The sequence below is a fragment of the Hippoglossus stenolepis genome, chromosome 1 (assembly GCF_022539355.2).
Source record: "Hippoglossus stenolepis isolate QCI-W04-F060 chromosome 1, HSTE1.2, whole genome shotgun sequence".
NCBI lineage: Eukaryota > Metazoa > Chordata > Actinopteri > Pleuronectiformes > Pleuronectidae > Hippoglossus > Hippoglossus stenolepis.
In genome coordinates this window covers 15,363,183-15,377,213 of record NC_061483.1, presented here as the reverse complement: position 1 = coordinate 15,377,213, position 14,031 = coordinate 15,363,183, and the positions used below count along the sequence as shown (strand labels likewise).

Here is a 14,031-nt window from a genome sequence, read left to right as displayed (position 1 = left end):
ATTGATGAGTAGTGCCTCTGTTAGTTCCTCCTTTCCTCTTTGAAGTAAAGGTGTTTTGATTTATAAACTAGTGTTTCAAACTTAACTGAACTTATTTCAGGGACTTAAAAAAAGAAAACTGCTTGTGTTGAGTTGAGTTTTTTTCCTGCAACTAAAATATTCCAGTGACCTGTTTTCTTTAAAATCAGTTACAGTATTTGTGCGTGTGACAGGGGATCGTGTCAGTGCCTGTTCAGGATATATTTTATTCAGCTAATTTAGGCTCCTGGCTGTAGAACTGGCCAACCCAGCAATATGTTCCACATGATATATCACTTTGTTCTACTTTACCTCATCATCATGAATATGTGTTCTCCTGGAATCTGAATAGTAAGCCATCCACATGGTTCCAAACTGTAAATTTTACATCTGTAAATCTTTCGTATCCAGGAGCTACTCTCTGCTTGTTGCGAGGCTTAAGAGGCTACAATGGGATTTAAACCGTGTCTCTGTGCACAATGGCATAAAGGATTGACTTCAAAAGTGATGATCAGCATTTGTCAATATACAGTGTGAATAACCGATGGACATTTGAACCTTTGACCCCGGATTTGGGGGCTTCTGTGTTTATTTAATATCTATTTTTTATACTACTGAGGAAGATGGAGGAGAGCATAGTTCCTAATCAAGGCGTCCAGCTAATGTATCACCACTGGAGCACCTTTAAGGGCAGAGAGGATGAGATGAAGTGGTTGGAGCTGCTGTATCTTTAGCAGCACAGTGTGAATGAACTCAGAGACCTGTTCATCCATGACCTCTGTACATGTTAATCCCCAACGCTGCCACGTGGCCTGTCCCCTGAGCTCTGTACTGCATCCTTCTCTTGCTGGCTGATTCAGGTCATGGGAGGTGGAGTAAGGTCTGAATGGGGGAGGGAGGGACGGAGGGAGGGACGGAGGGAGGGACGGCCTGCCATGCCCAGTGGTCCCACAGATGTAGCTGGCTACTTCCTGGATGCAAATGTTGTCTAGGACTGTGGTCCCCCTTTCAGACACCCCCTCACCACGCCTTACAGTACTTGCTTCTGAGGATTCTCAGTCATCCAGGTCATGGTATCTTCAGGGGAAGATACCATGTAAAAATGTATTGTTCAAATGTAAAGAGGCAAGTGGACTTGCTGTGTCTCTTGAAGACATTTCACCTCTCATCCAAGAAGAAGACTCAGTTCTGCGTGATGTCCCTCTGATAACCAATGAAATTACAAATGTTACAGTTTTTAAACTCCATTCACTGAGCCTCGTCTGAAACTGAATCCCCCGTTCCCGAGGAGGCCCACCTCCCACTTTGAAAACCACTGGTTTAAGATGATGCCAAAGAATCTGCTCATTTCAAACCAGAGTTATCCCACAGTAACTGCCCGCATAAACACTCAGAGGAGCTGTGAGGCTGCATCTGTGTCTCATGGTGTGGACTGAGACGTTGTTTTCACAAACATATCTGTGTGTCCCGGTGGAGCCTGAAACTCAAGCAATGAGCATTAATTATTCACATCAGACGCAGTGTGTTTGACAAAACACATGCTGCCACTAAATATTTAACTTTAGCACTTGACCGCACCTTTCACTCAGAGGACTTTTCTTGGGGGAATGAAAATGAATTTCACTAAACCACCTTTAGATATTAGACGGAAAATATAGAAATTAAAATTCCCTGTCTTCTTGATCATCCCGCCGTGATGCTGAACGTCGGTGGTAGTCGACAACTTAATCCTATTTCCTTTTGTAAGAGCGACGGCTCAGAACGGTATCACATTATTGTTAGATGAGAAGCAGCTTTGCCAGTTAAACCATCTTGCGTGATGTTCTCAGCTTCTTTTAGTCCCCGGAGAGAGTCGGCACAGATGCAGAACAACTGTCTCCTGCAGGAACGCTCAGATAAGCACAAGTGGGTTCTCTTAGATGTGCCTCTGTTCACCTGCGCTCGTGAAAGCAACGCACAGATCAGTCATCATTGTGTTACAAAAGATCCCGGCTATGCAAGTTTTTAACTCACAAAAAAATATTTACCTTTCCCCAGAGTAAACAGAATTTAGTTCCAAAGCTTGTGTCTGTGCTTGTAATATTTGGAGGTCTGACAAAAATAATGTACGATGCCGTTAAAGTTATTCATCATTCTCCCCGTGGAGCTCTCATTTGTTTGTTTGTTTGTTTTTCCAGGGGAGTAAAAGCGCTGAGTCTGGATATTGTGATGTGTATGATTCATGCGTGCTAGAGGTTTTATTTTTCCCCTGAAGGGTGCTCGGTGGCTTTTTCTTTGAGAGTTGCACACTGGATGTGACAAAGACAAAAAGACTCTGACAATTATCACTCTGTCAGTAATTAATTCACTGAAAACAAACTTTGCATCGTAAAAACTCTGTGGCACACGCACCATTTAAGTCATCAAACTATAGGAACCATTCTGCTACAACTTATACAACTGAAGGTCTGTCTGGTCTAAACTACTGTGTGTCTGTCAAATAGTTCATATAGTTTATATTTTATAGACTATATATAGTTCATTATAACAGAACCTGAGGGTGTCACATTTCTATGAAATGTATTGATGGAAGTCTGAGTTCATTTGGTATGACTGTTTTAAAAGCTAATGAAGCAAGGGCAGCGAAATACAGTATATCAATAATGTATTTTTTTATAGGTATAATTACTTGGTGAGTGAGAGTCCAAATACAGTACATTTATATCCAATAATGTCAATGAAGTCAGTGGATTCCTCCGTCCACTGATCTTTCCCTTTTACCCCTCTTTGCTTCCAGTCTGCACCAGATTATATCAAAAGTATAATCAAACAAACATAACTGTGCTGTTTACATTTTGCCAATTCTAAGATTTGCCATTGTTATATTTTATTACTGTACTGCAAAAAACACTCCTGTCCTTGTCCCTGAGTAGAAATCATTATTTTTTCCAATACATTCTCTCTCTCATACACGCACACACACGCGCACGCATTCATGCAAGCACACACACACGCGCACTCATTCATGCAAGCACACACACACACACACACACACACAATCACACACACGTAATATTTGCAATATGTGCAGATATTTGTGCGTTGCGTATGTTGCGTATGTTATTACATATTATGTCATCATACTACAGTATTTATAATTGTTTACTTGTTCCCTGATGACATAAATATGAGTCACATCATATCCTTTTACAATACTTGTCAATCTCCACTTTTCAAGCTTTCAGTTTTTCTTGAAATGTCCCTGTTTAGACATCAACATAGTAGCAGACCTGGTGTTAAAGATTAGCGTTTACATGTTTGTGGAAACTATACTCCTTGAACTTTCATTGACTGCTTGGAATTACAGCGATTCACAGCTTTCGTGGCCCCAATGTAGCTGTTCAATACTCTGCAATGTGGCTCTGTTCTTGAAAGCCTCCATGTGAAGTTACCCTCACTGCACAATGTTAAAAATAACTGAATCCTAATTTGTGTGAACTAAATCAACACAGGCAGGAGACCAAATGTATTCTATTGTCTGGTAATAATCAATATGTGTGCCCGTTTGTAATGGAAAATGTCCTGTATGTGTTTTACAGGTAAATCAGAGAGGGCTTCATTTCTTGGCTTTGGGAGGGAACCTGGAGCATCTGGCTCCCAGGTGAGTTTCTTAGGTTTTATTATTGTTCCTGTTTGCTCCAATGGTTTTATCAAATGATGGCTATATACAGGATATGATATCATACAACCTCCACTGAACAAACATTGTTCTCTTAAAAACAAGTCAAACAAAATCTTTGAAACAATAGAGTAGCTATAACATCTGTACATTTAGGTACAGTGAGATGATATTCCTCCACATTAATCTTTTGTTCCTGATAGCTAGAAGGAAAAACATTAGTTTATCTTTGATATTTGATTCTTGGTTCTGAAAGATTTATTTCAGGTTTGACCAACTTAAAAATGTGGCAAAAATTACACCCTGTCCTCTTCCATTGGTTTTATAAAGGGAACCTTACTATTATTTAATCTAGACTGGATTAATGTAAATCCCTCTTTTCCTGTCTAAATAAAAGCTCCCGTCACTATAATTACCACAAACACAGCAGTCAGGCTTTAACCAGGATCGAGAGATGAGACTCTTTAACTTCAGGGTTAACGTTTTTTCTTTGTTTTACCGCAACATTTTTCTTTGCATGTTTGACTCAGATCCTCAAATGAAAGGTATCTTCAGAAAAATTAAAAAAACTAATTTTAAGAAAATTAATTTTTGCAATTCGGTGTGAGACAAACTTGGTCTTCACTAACAAGACTCTGCATAATCATGCTAGAAAGACAGAAAATTTAAGAAACACATTTTGTGCAGAGTCTGTACAGATCACGCCTGCAGCTGCTGAAATCTGAGAATAAAGATTTTCTCTGGTCAAAGAACAGAAACAGGATGACTTTCTAAACTTCAACTCAAAAACTGCAAAGAATTCAGGAACATCAATAGAACATTATAAAAATAAATAACAACAACCGTTACGTTACACAACACATTTTGAATCCCACTATTGATTCATATCCTGCTTTTCTGCCCGATATATAACGGTGCAGTCAGTGTGTGTCAATTGGTTAAGCCTCATAGTTTAATAAGGCAATTAATCTTACGATCCACTTGCCATCTGGCAGGTTGCCATGTGTAACCAACCACTGCACATCATGACACACAAATAACCCAATGTGTCATGTGATTTCTGAGTCCACAAGAAGAGCATTGCTAGGTTATAAGTCAGATGTTCTCATTCCCTCAGTTCTGCCTGTCAGTTCTCAGACGCCTTCACTTGAGCTGCAAATCATTTTTGTTTCAGATGTGAATTTCTGGATTTTTGTGTCACAAACTCTCCGACTACACTCTGCATATTACATGAACAATTTTACAATCTTGAGATGTTAAGATGTTAAACTAGTTTTATCAATAAAAAATGATTCAATCTGCAGGAATTAGATTTTCTGATTCTTGCATGACATACTTCAGAATCAAGTGCAACCACCTTCATTAATTCATTATTGGCTAATAAAACTAATTCACATGTGTTCTCAGTCTACGTCAGAGACAGTCTGTCAAATTTTCATGACACCTTGGTGGTTCCTGTCTGAACAGCTTATATAAAAAAACAGATGCTGTGCTGCTGCAGGGCTTCATTTTTGATTACAAAGATTACATTTGTATTACGTTGACTCTGACCCAGAGAAATCATTAAAAAAAAATTGCTATAGCATATTTAGATTTTATGTGCACACTCACTGAGCCCTTTATTAGAGACTAATTGTTCACAAAACAGCCTCAATTGTTCGTGGTGTGGATTCCACAAGGTTCTGGTCCATGTTGACTTCACTGCAGTTTCGTGCTGCCGGTCTCTCATTACCACATCCCAGAGGTGTTGTATTGGATTCAGATCTCGTGATTGGGGAGGCGGCTAATGTTCACTGAGCTTGTCATGTTCTGGAAACCAGTTTGAGAGACACATTTTGCTTTGTGACATGGAGCATTATCTTGTTGGAAGTATAGAAGAAAGTAACGTGTGGCCAAAAGAGAATGCATATGGTCAGCAAGTCTGCCCCACACCGTTACGCCACCACCAGCCTGGACTGTTGACACAAGGCAGGTTGAATCCATGGATTCACCATCTGCAGCCTCAGCAGAAATCCAGGTTCACCAGACCAGGCTGCATTTTTCCAGTCTTAAACTGTCCGGGGTCCTGAGCCTGTGTCCACTGCAGCTTGAGACTTTCTATTCTTGGCTGACAGACGTAGAATCTGACATGTTCTTCTTCCGTTGTAGCTCCTCTGCCTCGAGGTTCAATGTGTTGTGCTTTCTGAGATGCTTTTCTGCTCATCATAAAAATAGTGGTTAGAAGTCACTTTAGTTTCTCTGTTTGGTCCTTCTCCTCTGAGCTCTCTCATCAAAAAGTTTCCATCTGCCCACTGACAGCTCACTGGCCGCTTTTTGTTTCAACAAAAAAATACTCAACGATGTCATGTCAAAGTCATTCTGAAGTTTGACGTGAACGTCGACTGAAGATCAGACATCTACTGTAAAGGTCTGTAAGGTCACTGTGTCAATCCTGAGGTTTTAAAAGGGCATGTTAGGGGAGTTTCTGAGCCAACTACTACACATCGCTCACATGATCCCTGCTCTCTGGGTCTGCAGCCGATTACTCTAATCAGACCAAGCTCTTAATTGGCCGCTTAACCCAGTTGGTTGGGGTTGGAGAGGTCAAATAGATATTGGTGATGTAAGGACATGGTAAACTCTCAAAGGTTGGCAAAGATGATGCCGAATTTACATGCATGTAACATATCACATTTGTACATTAATAACAATATTTTTTGGTTTCATTTTCATGTAGTGTTTTATAAGGACATTAGGATATTTGTTATTTACAGAAAGTACACTGCTTTTATGATTTTCAGGATTTTGCAATATTCAGGAAACAAATGTTCTGACATACCAGCTTAATGTTGCCAGCTGGCGATAAAAGTTTTATTTTCTTACCACAGTCAAGTGAACAAAAAACAAGATTATTTATTTTTCTTTTAGTTTAAAGCAGCTGTGTGTGTGTTTTATCCTGCAGTCTTCTCTAAGGTCGGACGTTGGGTTGGCGAATCCTAGTGCAGTCGCTCCATCGGGGAAGTCAGCTGCTCCGTTCTACTCCTTCACGGGGGCCAATCCCAGAAGACGTTCTCTACAAGACCCACCACCCATTGGTCAGTTCCTTTCCTTTCCAATGAAAGTGTTGACAACAAATGTCTTAGAAATAATTGTCTAGTTTAAAAATGTTTCTGCAGTGTCTCTAGGAATGAGTGTAAACTTTTAGGTGTTTAGAAAATGTTATCTTATGTAACATAGCACTCATTGTGCTCCTTAACCCATTGTTTCATATTGGGAATGCAAAATTTGGGATTCGGTTTTTAATTTAAATATAAATTAAAATTTTTAAACATAATTCAAAAGTCAATTTAAATCAAAAATAAAAAGCAGAAGGAGTAGAAATAGTAAGAAGAAGATAAAAATAAAAGTATGTCGCTCTTGAAGACACCGTATTTAGATTACATGAGTAAATCTGCTAAAATAGTAGGTAATTGTAAATGTAATTTTGACTGGTGTGCTTTCTAGACAGGATTAAAATCACTGACCAGAGCCAAGCCCACCCCACCTGCCCTAGAGAAATAAATCCAGTCTGAATGGGACCTAAGGCTCCAAAAATAATGAAAATTTGAATCATCAAAAAAATCCTCCTGCCAGCTTGTGTATCAACCTCTTACATTGTCTTCGGTGCTGAGCTCTTTTCGTTTAAAATGAATTAAAAATTAAATTAAAATGAATTAAATAAGACAAGTTGAAATGTAACATTTTTGTAAAAGCAAACACTTCTGGTAAGATGCAGTTGTTTGTGTGGGGGAGTCATAATGTATTCACCAAGTTTTTTCTTGCCGTGTTGTGGGGGAAACAGAATTAGGGCTTGTTTAGGGCACATTGACAGTCGCTTCCTTTTCGCCTGTGAATGAGTGGATGTGCTTTCATCTCTCCACAGATCCTCTACAAACAAAAAAGGTTCGCAAGGTCCCTCCTGGCCTGCCTTCATCTGTGAGTGGAAGATCATCTACCTCTCATATAAATAGATTTCACAGTGAGCTTACTTAAGCAGACACACACACACATCTTTGCTCCTCACACTCACCCCCTCTCGCACAAAGATCGCTCTTGACATCACTAACCACTCCTCTTGGATGGGAATTCAGTTGTGTTGTTTTTCTTGGGTCTTTGAACAAAGTGACACCAGTGATGCTTGTTGATTTAAAATTCTTTCATGTTTCTTGTAAACATGCTTGTAGTTATATCGTTGTATGTAACAGTGTCTGTGAGGTACATTGTAGTGTACAGTTCTGTAGTTTGTGTGTGTGTACACGTGCACGAATGAGTGCGTGCGTGCGTACACATGTGTACCTCGAGGTGATTGATTTTCAGTGCTGCGCTGTCACAGTCTAGCCTCCTCTCAGCCTCTCCTGGGAGAAAGAGAGGCTGTCAGAGCGGATCCCCAGCTCTGCTCTTTTGATGTTTAATTAGTCATTACGTAGCCGAACAGGAGGACAGACAGAGATTAATAGCACAGAATATCTGAAATTTCAATTGGTAATGATCCCGGTGGAGCAGAAACCATTAGGATGCAGGAAAGTGTGGAGCTCAGCTTGCATTTGCTTAGACAGGGGGTGTCGGAGTTCATTAATATGCATAAATCACTAAGTCAGATGTTCATTGTTAAAACCATGGCGGATTGGCAAAGGCTTTATGAAGCCTTGGCTTAAATTCCTCAAACTAGTACCAGACAATGATATATTTTTTTCCTTTTTAATGAAAAGCAACTGGTTTACCAAAATCCCACCCTTTTGTTTCCTTAAACAATGAAAAGGTTTATCTGTCTCTTTTTTGTGGTGGGGGAGTCTGAGACTGGATTTGCCTTCTAGAGCTTTGATAATCGTCACCTCTGCTGCTGTTTCTCTGAAATCAAATATGGAACAGGCCGGGGAACATAAAAGGCTGGCATGTGTTTTGTTTCTGGATTTGTATTTGAAAAGAAGTTTGTCAGAGCATGAGGGAGACAAGCAGTCCCTGGCAGCAGCAGCAGCAGGAACGTGCGCTGCCTTCCTCTTAAGTAAGTGATATATTTGAGGTCTTGTCAGGCGGAGGGAGGGGGGCACGGAATGGCTGCTTCGCGGGTTACATCTCTTTGTTGTGTAAATGGACGCTGGGCTTTTATTTGTCAGTACTTAACACATGGGCGCAGGTGCGGTTCTGTGACTCATAAGAGTACAATCAAGCGGTACAATGCTAGATGGGGAAAAACAGTGACAGAGCATGGGATAAAATACAGCTTCTTCTTGTCACTCAGTACTTCTCAGAAGATAAAGCCTGCGGCTTGGGGGAATTATCCCAGTTAGTCTTTGATCCCATTTGAAAGAATGACGATGGCAGCGTTGAATAAAGGGCTGTAGGTCTCTTATAACCTGCCGACAGAGGAAGGAAAACATGAACCCAGTTTTTTTGATAGGTGCTATATGTGGAAAATGTTGAGTGGGAGTTTGTCTGGCAGCTTTTAGGAGGTTCGAGGATAGTGGTATTAGGCTAATGGGAGTCAGAGGTGAGGTACCCATGCCTGAACTATTAAATGGTGTTAAGGGCTACTTGAAACGTGTGTTGTGACAGTTGTAGAGGGTGATCACTGTATGTCCGAGGATGGTTATCAGGCCAGACCCATGTTTGTGTTGCTCTCAGCGAGGGTGGTGTTGAGATGTGTCGGGGCGAAGGCGCACCTGGAGCCAGAGCCACTTTCCCGGAGGCAGCTGTGTGAAGAGCCTGCAGCGTACCTGTAAAGCTTGAATGCAGCTGCAGATGCCACTGAAAGCTTTTGCTTGTGTAAGCAAGCACGAGAGCCTCACCAGAGACCTGAATAGCTGCTTGATTTGGAGGAAAAAAAAAACTCAACACAGTGCTTCCTATCATTATGTCTACTGCTGGGAATTTTCATATTTATTTATTTCATTTTCAAATCCCTTTTTTCCTGCAGCTTGTATTCTCCACGCTCAGGCTAAAAATAAATGTAGGAGTTTTAAATCAGATGGGCGTCGCAAGTTGCAAGTCCAATGATGTGATGCGATGTGTGTGTGTGTACACGACATGATGGAGCTGAATCAAAATATTTACGGGAGCACATCCTCTGTGCATTTAGGTCTTGACACTGCAGTGCACCAGGATGTGAAGGCTATCTAGACGGGCCAGCTGGTGATTGCAAACATTTAAATGTTTATAAGGCTTTTTCATCTCATATACAGACGCCCTCCTCCCTCAGCCACACACATACTCTCCTCTGTGCTCTGCTGGATGTGTGCTCGCAGACATGGGATACTGCAGATGTGGTTGTAATTGTGTGATGCATACACCTAATAAATCATTGCTATATGTAGCATTATTGTAAGTAGTGTTTCAGGCTTGCCAAATGCAGGGGTAGAACATTGAAATTCTTTAAAGCAATCATGCATCAAAGCTTTTATCCATTTATTTCCCTTACAATACAAACCTTGGCTACACTTGTCTGCCTGCATTACTTGACTGTATGAACTCTGTACTGGGAGTGAAGGACAGAGCATGTTGCCATTGGTCAGACAGGACGAGATGCTGAGGGATGCTGATGGGCAGCTGTGTGGGCACCTGTTCGGCAGGAGGACTGAAGATAGAGGGAGGCGGTGGTGGGAGGTTGTTGCTCGTGGTGGAAAGTTGAATCTTGTAGGATATTTATGGCAAGCTGCAAGGGCATTGTGTGTGTGTGTGTGTGTGTGTGTGTGTGTGTGTGTGTGTGTGTGTGTGTGTGTGTGTGTGTGTGTGTGTGTGTGTGTGTCTGTGTGTGTTTTGTGTGTGTCAGTTTGTGTATATAGTGTTTTTTTGCCCCCCGTCTACGAACCCCTTGTCAGAGGCGCAGCGGCTTGATGTGACACTTCCTCCCTGGCTCTGGAGACGGTGACTTCAGGAGGAGAGAGGGAAAGTGGTGGGCTGAGACTCAGCTCCCCTCAGGGACATGTGCAAGCGAGAACCCTGTGTGTGGATGACAAAAAAGATTGACATTTGATTTTGACAGATCACTCACACACCCTTGTTTCTGAGAGATTTTTACTGCGTGAGCTGTAAGAAGGGAAGTGGGCTCGAGGCTTTGAATCTGAAGACCCAGAGATGTTCCTTGCGGCGCTGTCTGGTGCATGACATTCAGAAGATATATCTTCTCTCTCTATCTCTGTGTGTGTCTCTCTCTCCATCTGTCTTTAACAGCTCAAAGACAAGAGATCATAGTATTGTACTACAGCAGCAACCTAATGTTCCTGGTGCTAAGAGAGCAGCTCCTTTTTGTTTCTTCTTTTTGAGCAATGGCCGTGAGAACTCGCAGTAAAAAGGACCTGATGAACAGACTGCGACTGAAATGCATCAATGCAGCCTAATGTAAACAGCCAGGATCGCCAATGGCCTTCATAAGTCTCTGGGCTAAATGACATTTTAGGACTACCCAGCTGAATGTAAAATAAAATGCAATTTTAATAGTTTGTAAAAATGCAATTAGCTTTTACACTGATGGGGTTAAATGATATTAATAAATATACGAATATTTTCCATTACATCCTGAATTATTTACAGTGCTCAGTCCCGAGACAGAGCACTGTTCCCCCAGTCCACTGTTATTATTTCTTGGTGCGGCCAATCCAAACACAAGCATAATGAACTAAAACAGGCCACGGGAGGTGAATAACAAGGCCAAACTTTGATCTGCATGCCAGCAGAGTGATTGTTAACTGTTTTTGTACTTTTGAAAACTACAATTAATCATGTGATAAGATTATTTTAAGTGTTTGATATAATCAGAAGTGACACATGTATCAGTGCTTATCATATTCTTATTGAAGTGGAATTTCTGTACATGACTACAACAGTTACAGCATAATAGGGCAAACGTTTAACTATAGAGCAAATGGCAATAACCAGCGAATAGTACAAATATCGGAATCAAATTTAGTTTACTAACTGTAATTTTAATGTTTTAAGATCAGTAACTTGATTCCAATTATTATTTTTTTAATTGTAAGCCTTTCCCAGAATTATATTTTCTTGATGTCCACAAGTTTATTTGCTTTTAAAACATTTATCACAACTGCCTCATTTGTTTGAAATAAGCAGAAAATATACAAATCAGTAAAATAACATTTGAAAATTGAGAATAAGAACAATTGTATATTTGACATTTAGACATCTTATATGTCTGCCAATGTTAATGGCTGAGGAACTTGATATTAACATTGGAACAAATACTGTACGTGATATGTAAGGGTTGCTCACACTGACAAACCCACTGAAGATGAAAAACCGTCTCTGCAGCTCTCAGCTGCTGCCTTTAGATGTTTGTTTCATTCCTGTGTTGTTTTTAAAATATAGGTCTCATCCATATAAAAGCAGCTAAATCAAGCAAACAAGCTCAGACAAACCCAGTATATGCTGCCCAGCTCAAATTGGTGCCGACAGTCAAGTGAATGTTTCAGTGAATGTTTTATCTGCTGTCATCAAGTGGAGACTTCACTGGGATGCCCATGTGCAGCCGAAAAGATTTTGATGTTGTTTTAGGTGGAAGATATGTATCCAAAATATACTGTTCTGTGTGGGTTAGTTTTTCAGTAGAAGCATGACAGAATGGGACTAATGTGTATTAGTATTCCCAGATGTCAGGGTTGTTGGTTCTGGCCGTGTGTGTTATTTGCAGGTGATAAAATTGTTCAGCTCTTTGAGCTGCCAGGGAAGAACAGTTTAGACTGTGCCCTGACCCCAGCTCCCCAGAGAAGGCCCCATCAGATGGCTGATTAGATAGACACCCGTGGTTTGACATGGATGATGCTGAACAGTCGCTGCCACCCCTGGGTTCCTGGGCTTGGTGTTTATCTTTGTTTAGTTTGCTGAAATTTACCACTGACGTTAGAGGCTGCAGATAATGGAGCAGGCAGACAAACCGGAGACCTGACCTCTTTCATGTGGAAGGAGAGCGAGGAGTTAAAACGAGTATAAAAATAATGCACAGATTAAAGTCATTACTCACATTCTGGCCTGTTGTAAATTATTCACGTTGGGCTTTGCGTGAGTGTACAACATTAATGTAAAACCTGATTTCAGATCGTTGGCAGGCTCAGGAACACACGGCCTGTCAGCAATAACTAAGGTAGAGTGTTTGTTATTTAGACACTGTAAGCCAGACTGCTCTGACCAGGAAAACATATCACTGAACCACATGAAGCTCATGTCCTGGCTGAGGGTCTTAAATGCAGGACTCAGCTGTAGGTCAGAGGTTATGTTTAATATGTTGCGTGCATGTGTGTGTTTTTTTTCCATCAAGATCCATTAATTCTCTGGAAAATTGGAGAAAATTTCAACAACAAAAAAAACCCTCTATTTCACAATCTCAAAGAAATTGAAAAAATTCCTGAATCCGCCCCCTGATCTGGACCCACACCAAAATGTTACCGTTTTTTTTGTTTGCCTTTGTCCCATCCTTCCACCAAGTTACAAGGAAATCCTTTCTGTAGTTTTTGCGTAATCCCTCTAACAAACAAAACAAAAATAATCCAACGAACAAACAGACAGGGACAGAAACAACCTCCTTGGTAAGGTAATCATATTATTTTCAAAACGGTGATATTGTGCCGTCATATGTTCTTTTCTTGAATCAACCCGGTCGTCACTTTCCTTTATCTCTCGCCTTTATTTCTTCACATCTCTTTTCAACTTCTTATTTTCATTGTCACGTTTATCCTAAGTGTGAAACAATACAAATCTGTTTGTGTGAAACTGAGAATGTAAACAAAGCGAACTGTGTGTCAGGAAGAAAAATATTTTTAGATTTCAGGACTTTTAGTTTTCCTCGTGAACCGTTTAGAGCAGATGTCCAACAAATGTGATGTGTTTAATTTTTTTGTTTTATTTCTGTGAGCTTGGAGGATGGATGTAGTTAGTAGAGTACATTCATTTACAGCCGTCAGACACACTTTTGTAATAGCTGTTGTTTGAAGACTGCTGTGCCCATTATGGTGTCTATAGCCTTTTGCAGGCTTGAAGGCATGAGTGTAAATGCTTGCATGCAACATGCACATGAGTAAAATGATGATGAGCAGGAATGGTAACGTTTTGCTGCCAAATGATATACTGTTATAAGTAGGAAATGATTTAAATGAGACATTGTCCAAAGCATGAACTTTTTCTTTATATATTCAAACAACAATGTTTAAAACAAGCTACGGCAATTTTTGTGACAAATATAATTTTAGGAAATCACAGCAACACCACATTTCAGTGCTTATCAGTGGCAGCATAACAGAACTAAAGGTAACTCCTGGAGTTATAGATTAAACAGATATCAGCAGCTAAAGGTGTAAATCAACCGGTTTTATGGGTCAATTTTATAAATTAAT

General features: G+C 40.4%; 1 protein-coding gene across 4 annotated transcripts in view; it reads left to right on the top strand.

Annotated features, from left to right (window-relative positions):
- Positions 1 to 14,031, top strand: part of tcf12 (transcription factor 12) — a 72,280-nt gene that overhangs the window by 31,446 nt on the left and 26,803 nt on the right. For all 4 annotated transcript variants that reach the window (XM_035152077.2, XM_035152066.2, XM_035152057.2 and 1 more), the window contains exons 6-8: positions 3,597 to 3,658; positions 6,618 to 6,750; positions 7,578 to 7,630. In XM_035152077.2, the coding sequence (XP_035007968.1) occupies positions 3,597 to 3,658; positions 6,618 to 6,750; positions 7,578 to 7,630 (248 nt within the window). The remainder of the gene's footprint in view (positions 1 to 3,596; positions 3,659 to 6,617; positions 6,751 to 7,577; positions 7,631 to 14,031) is intronic.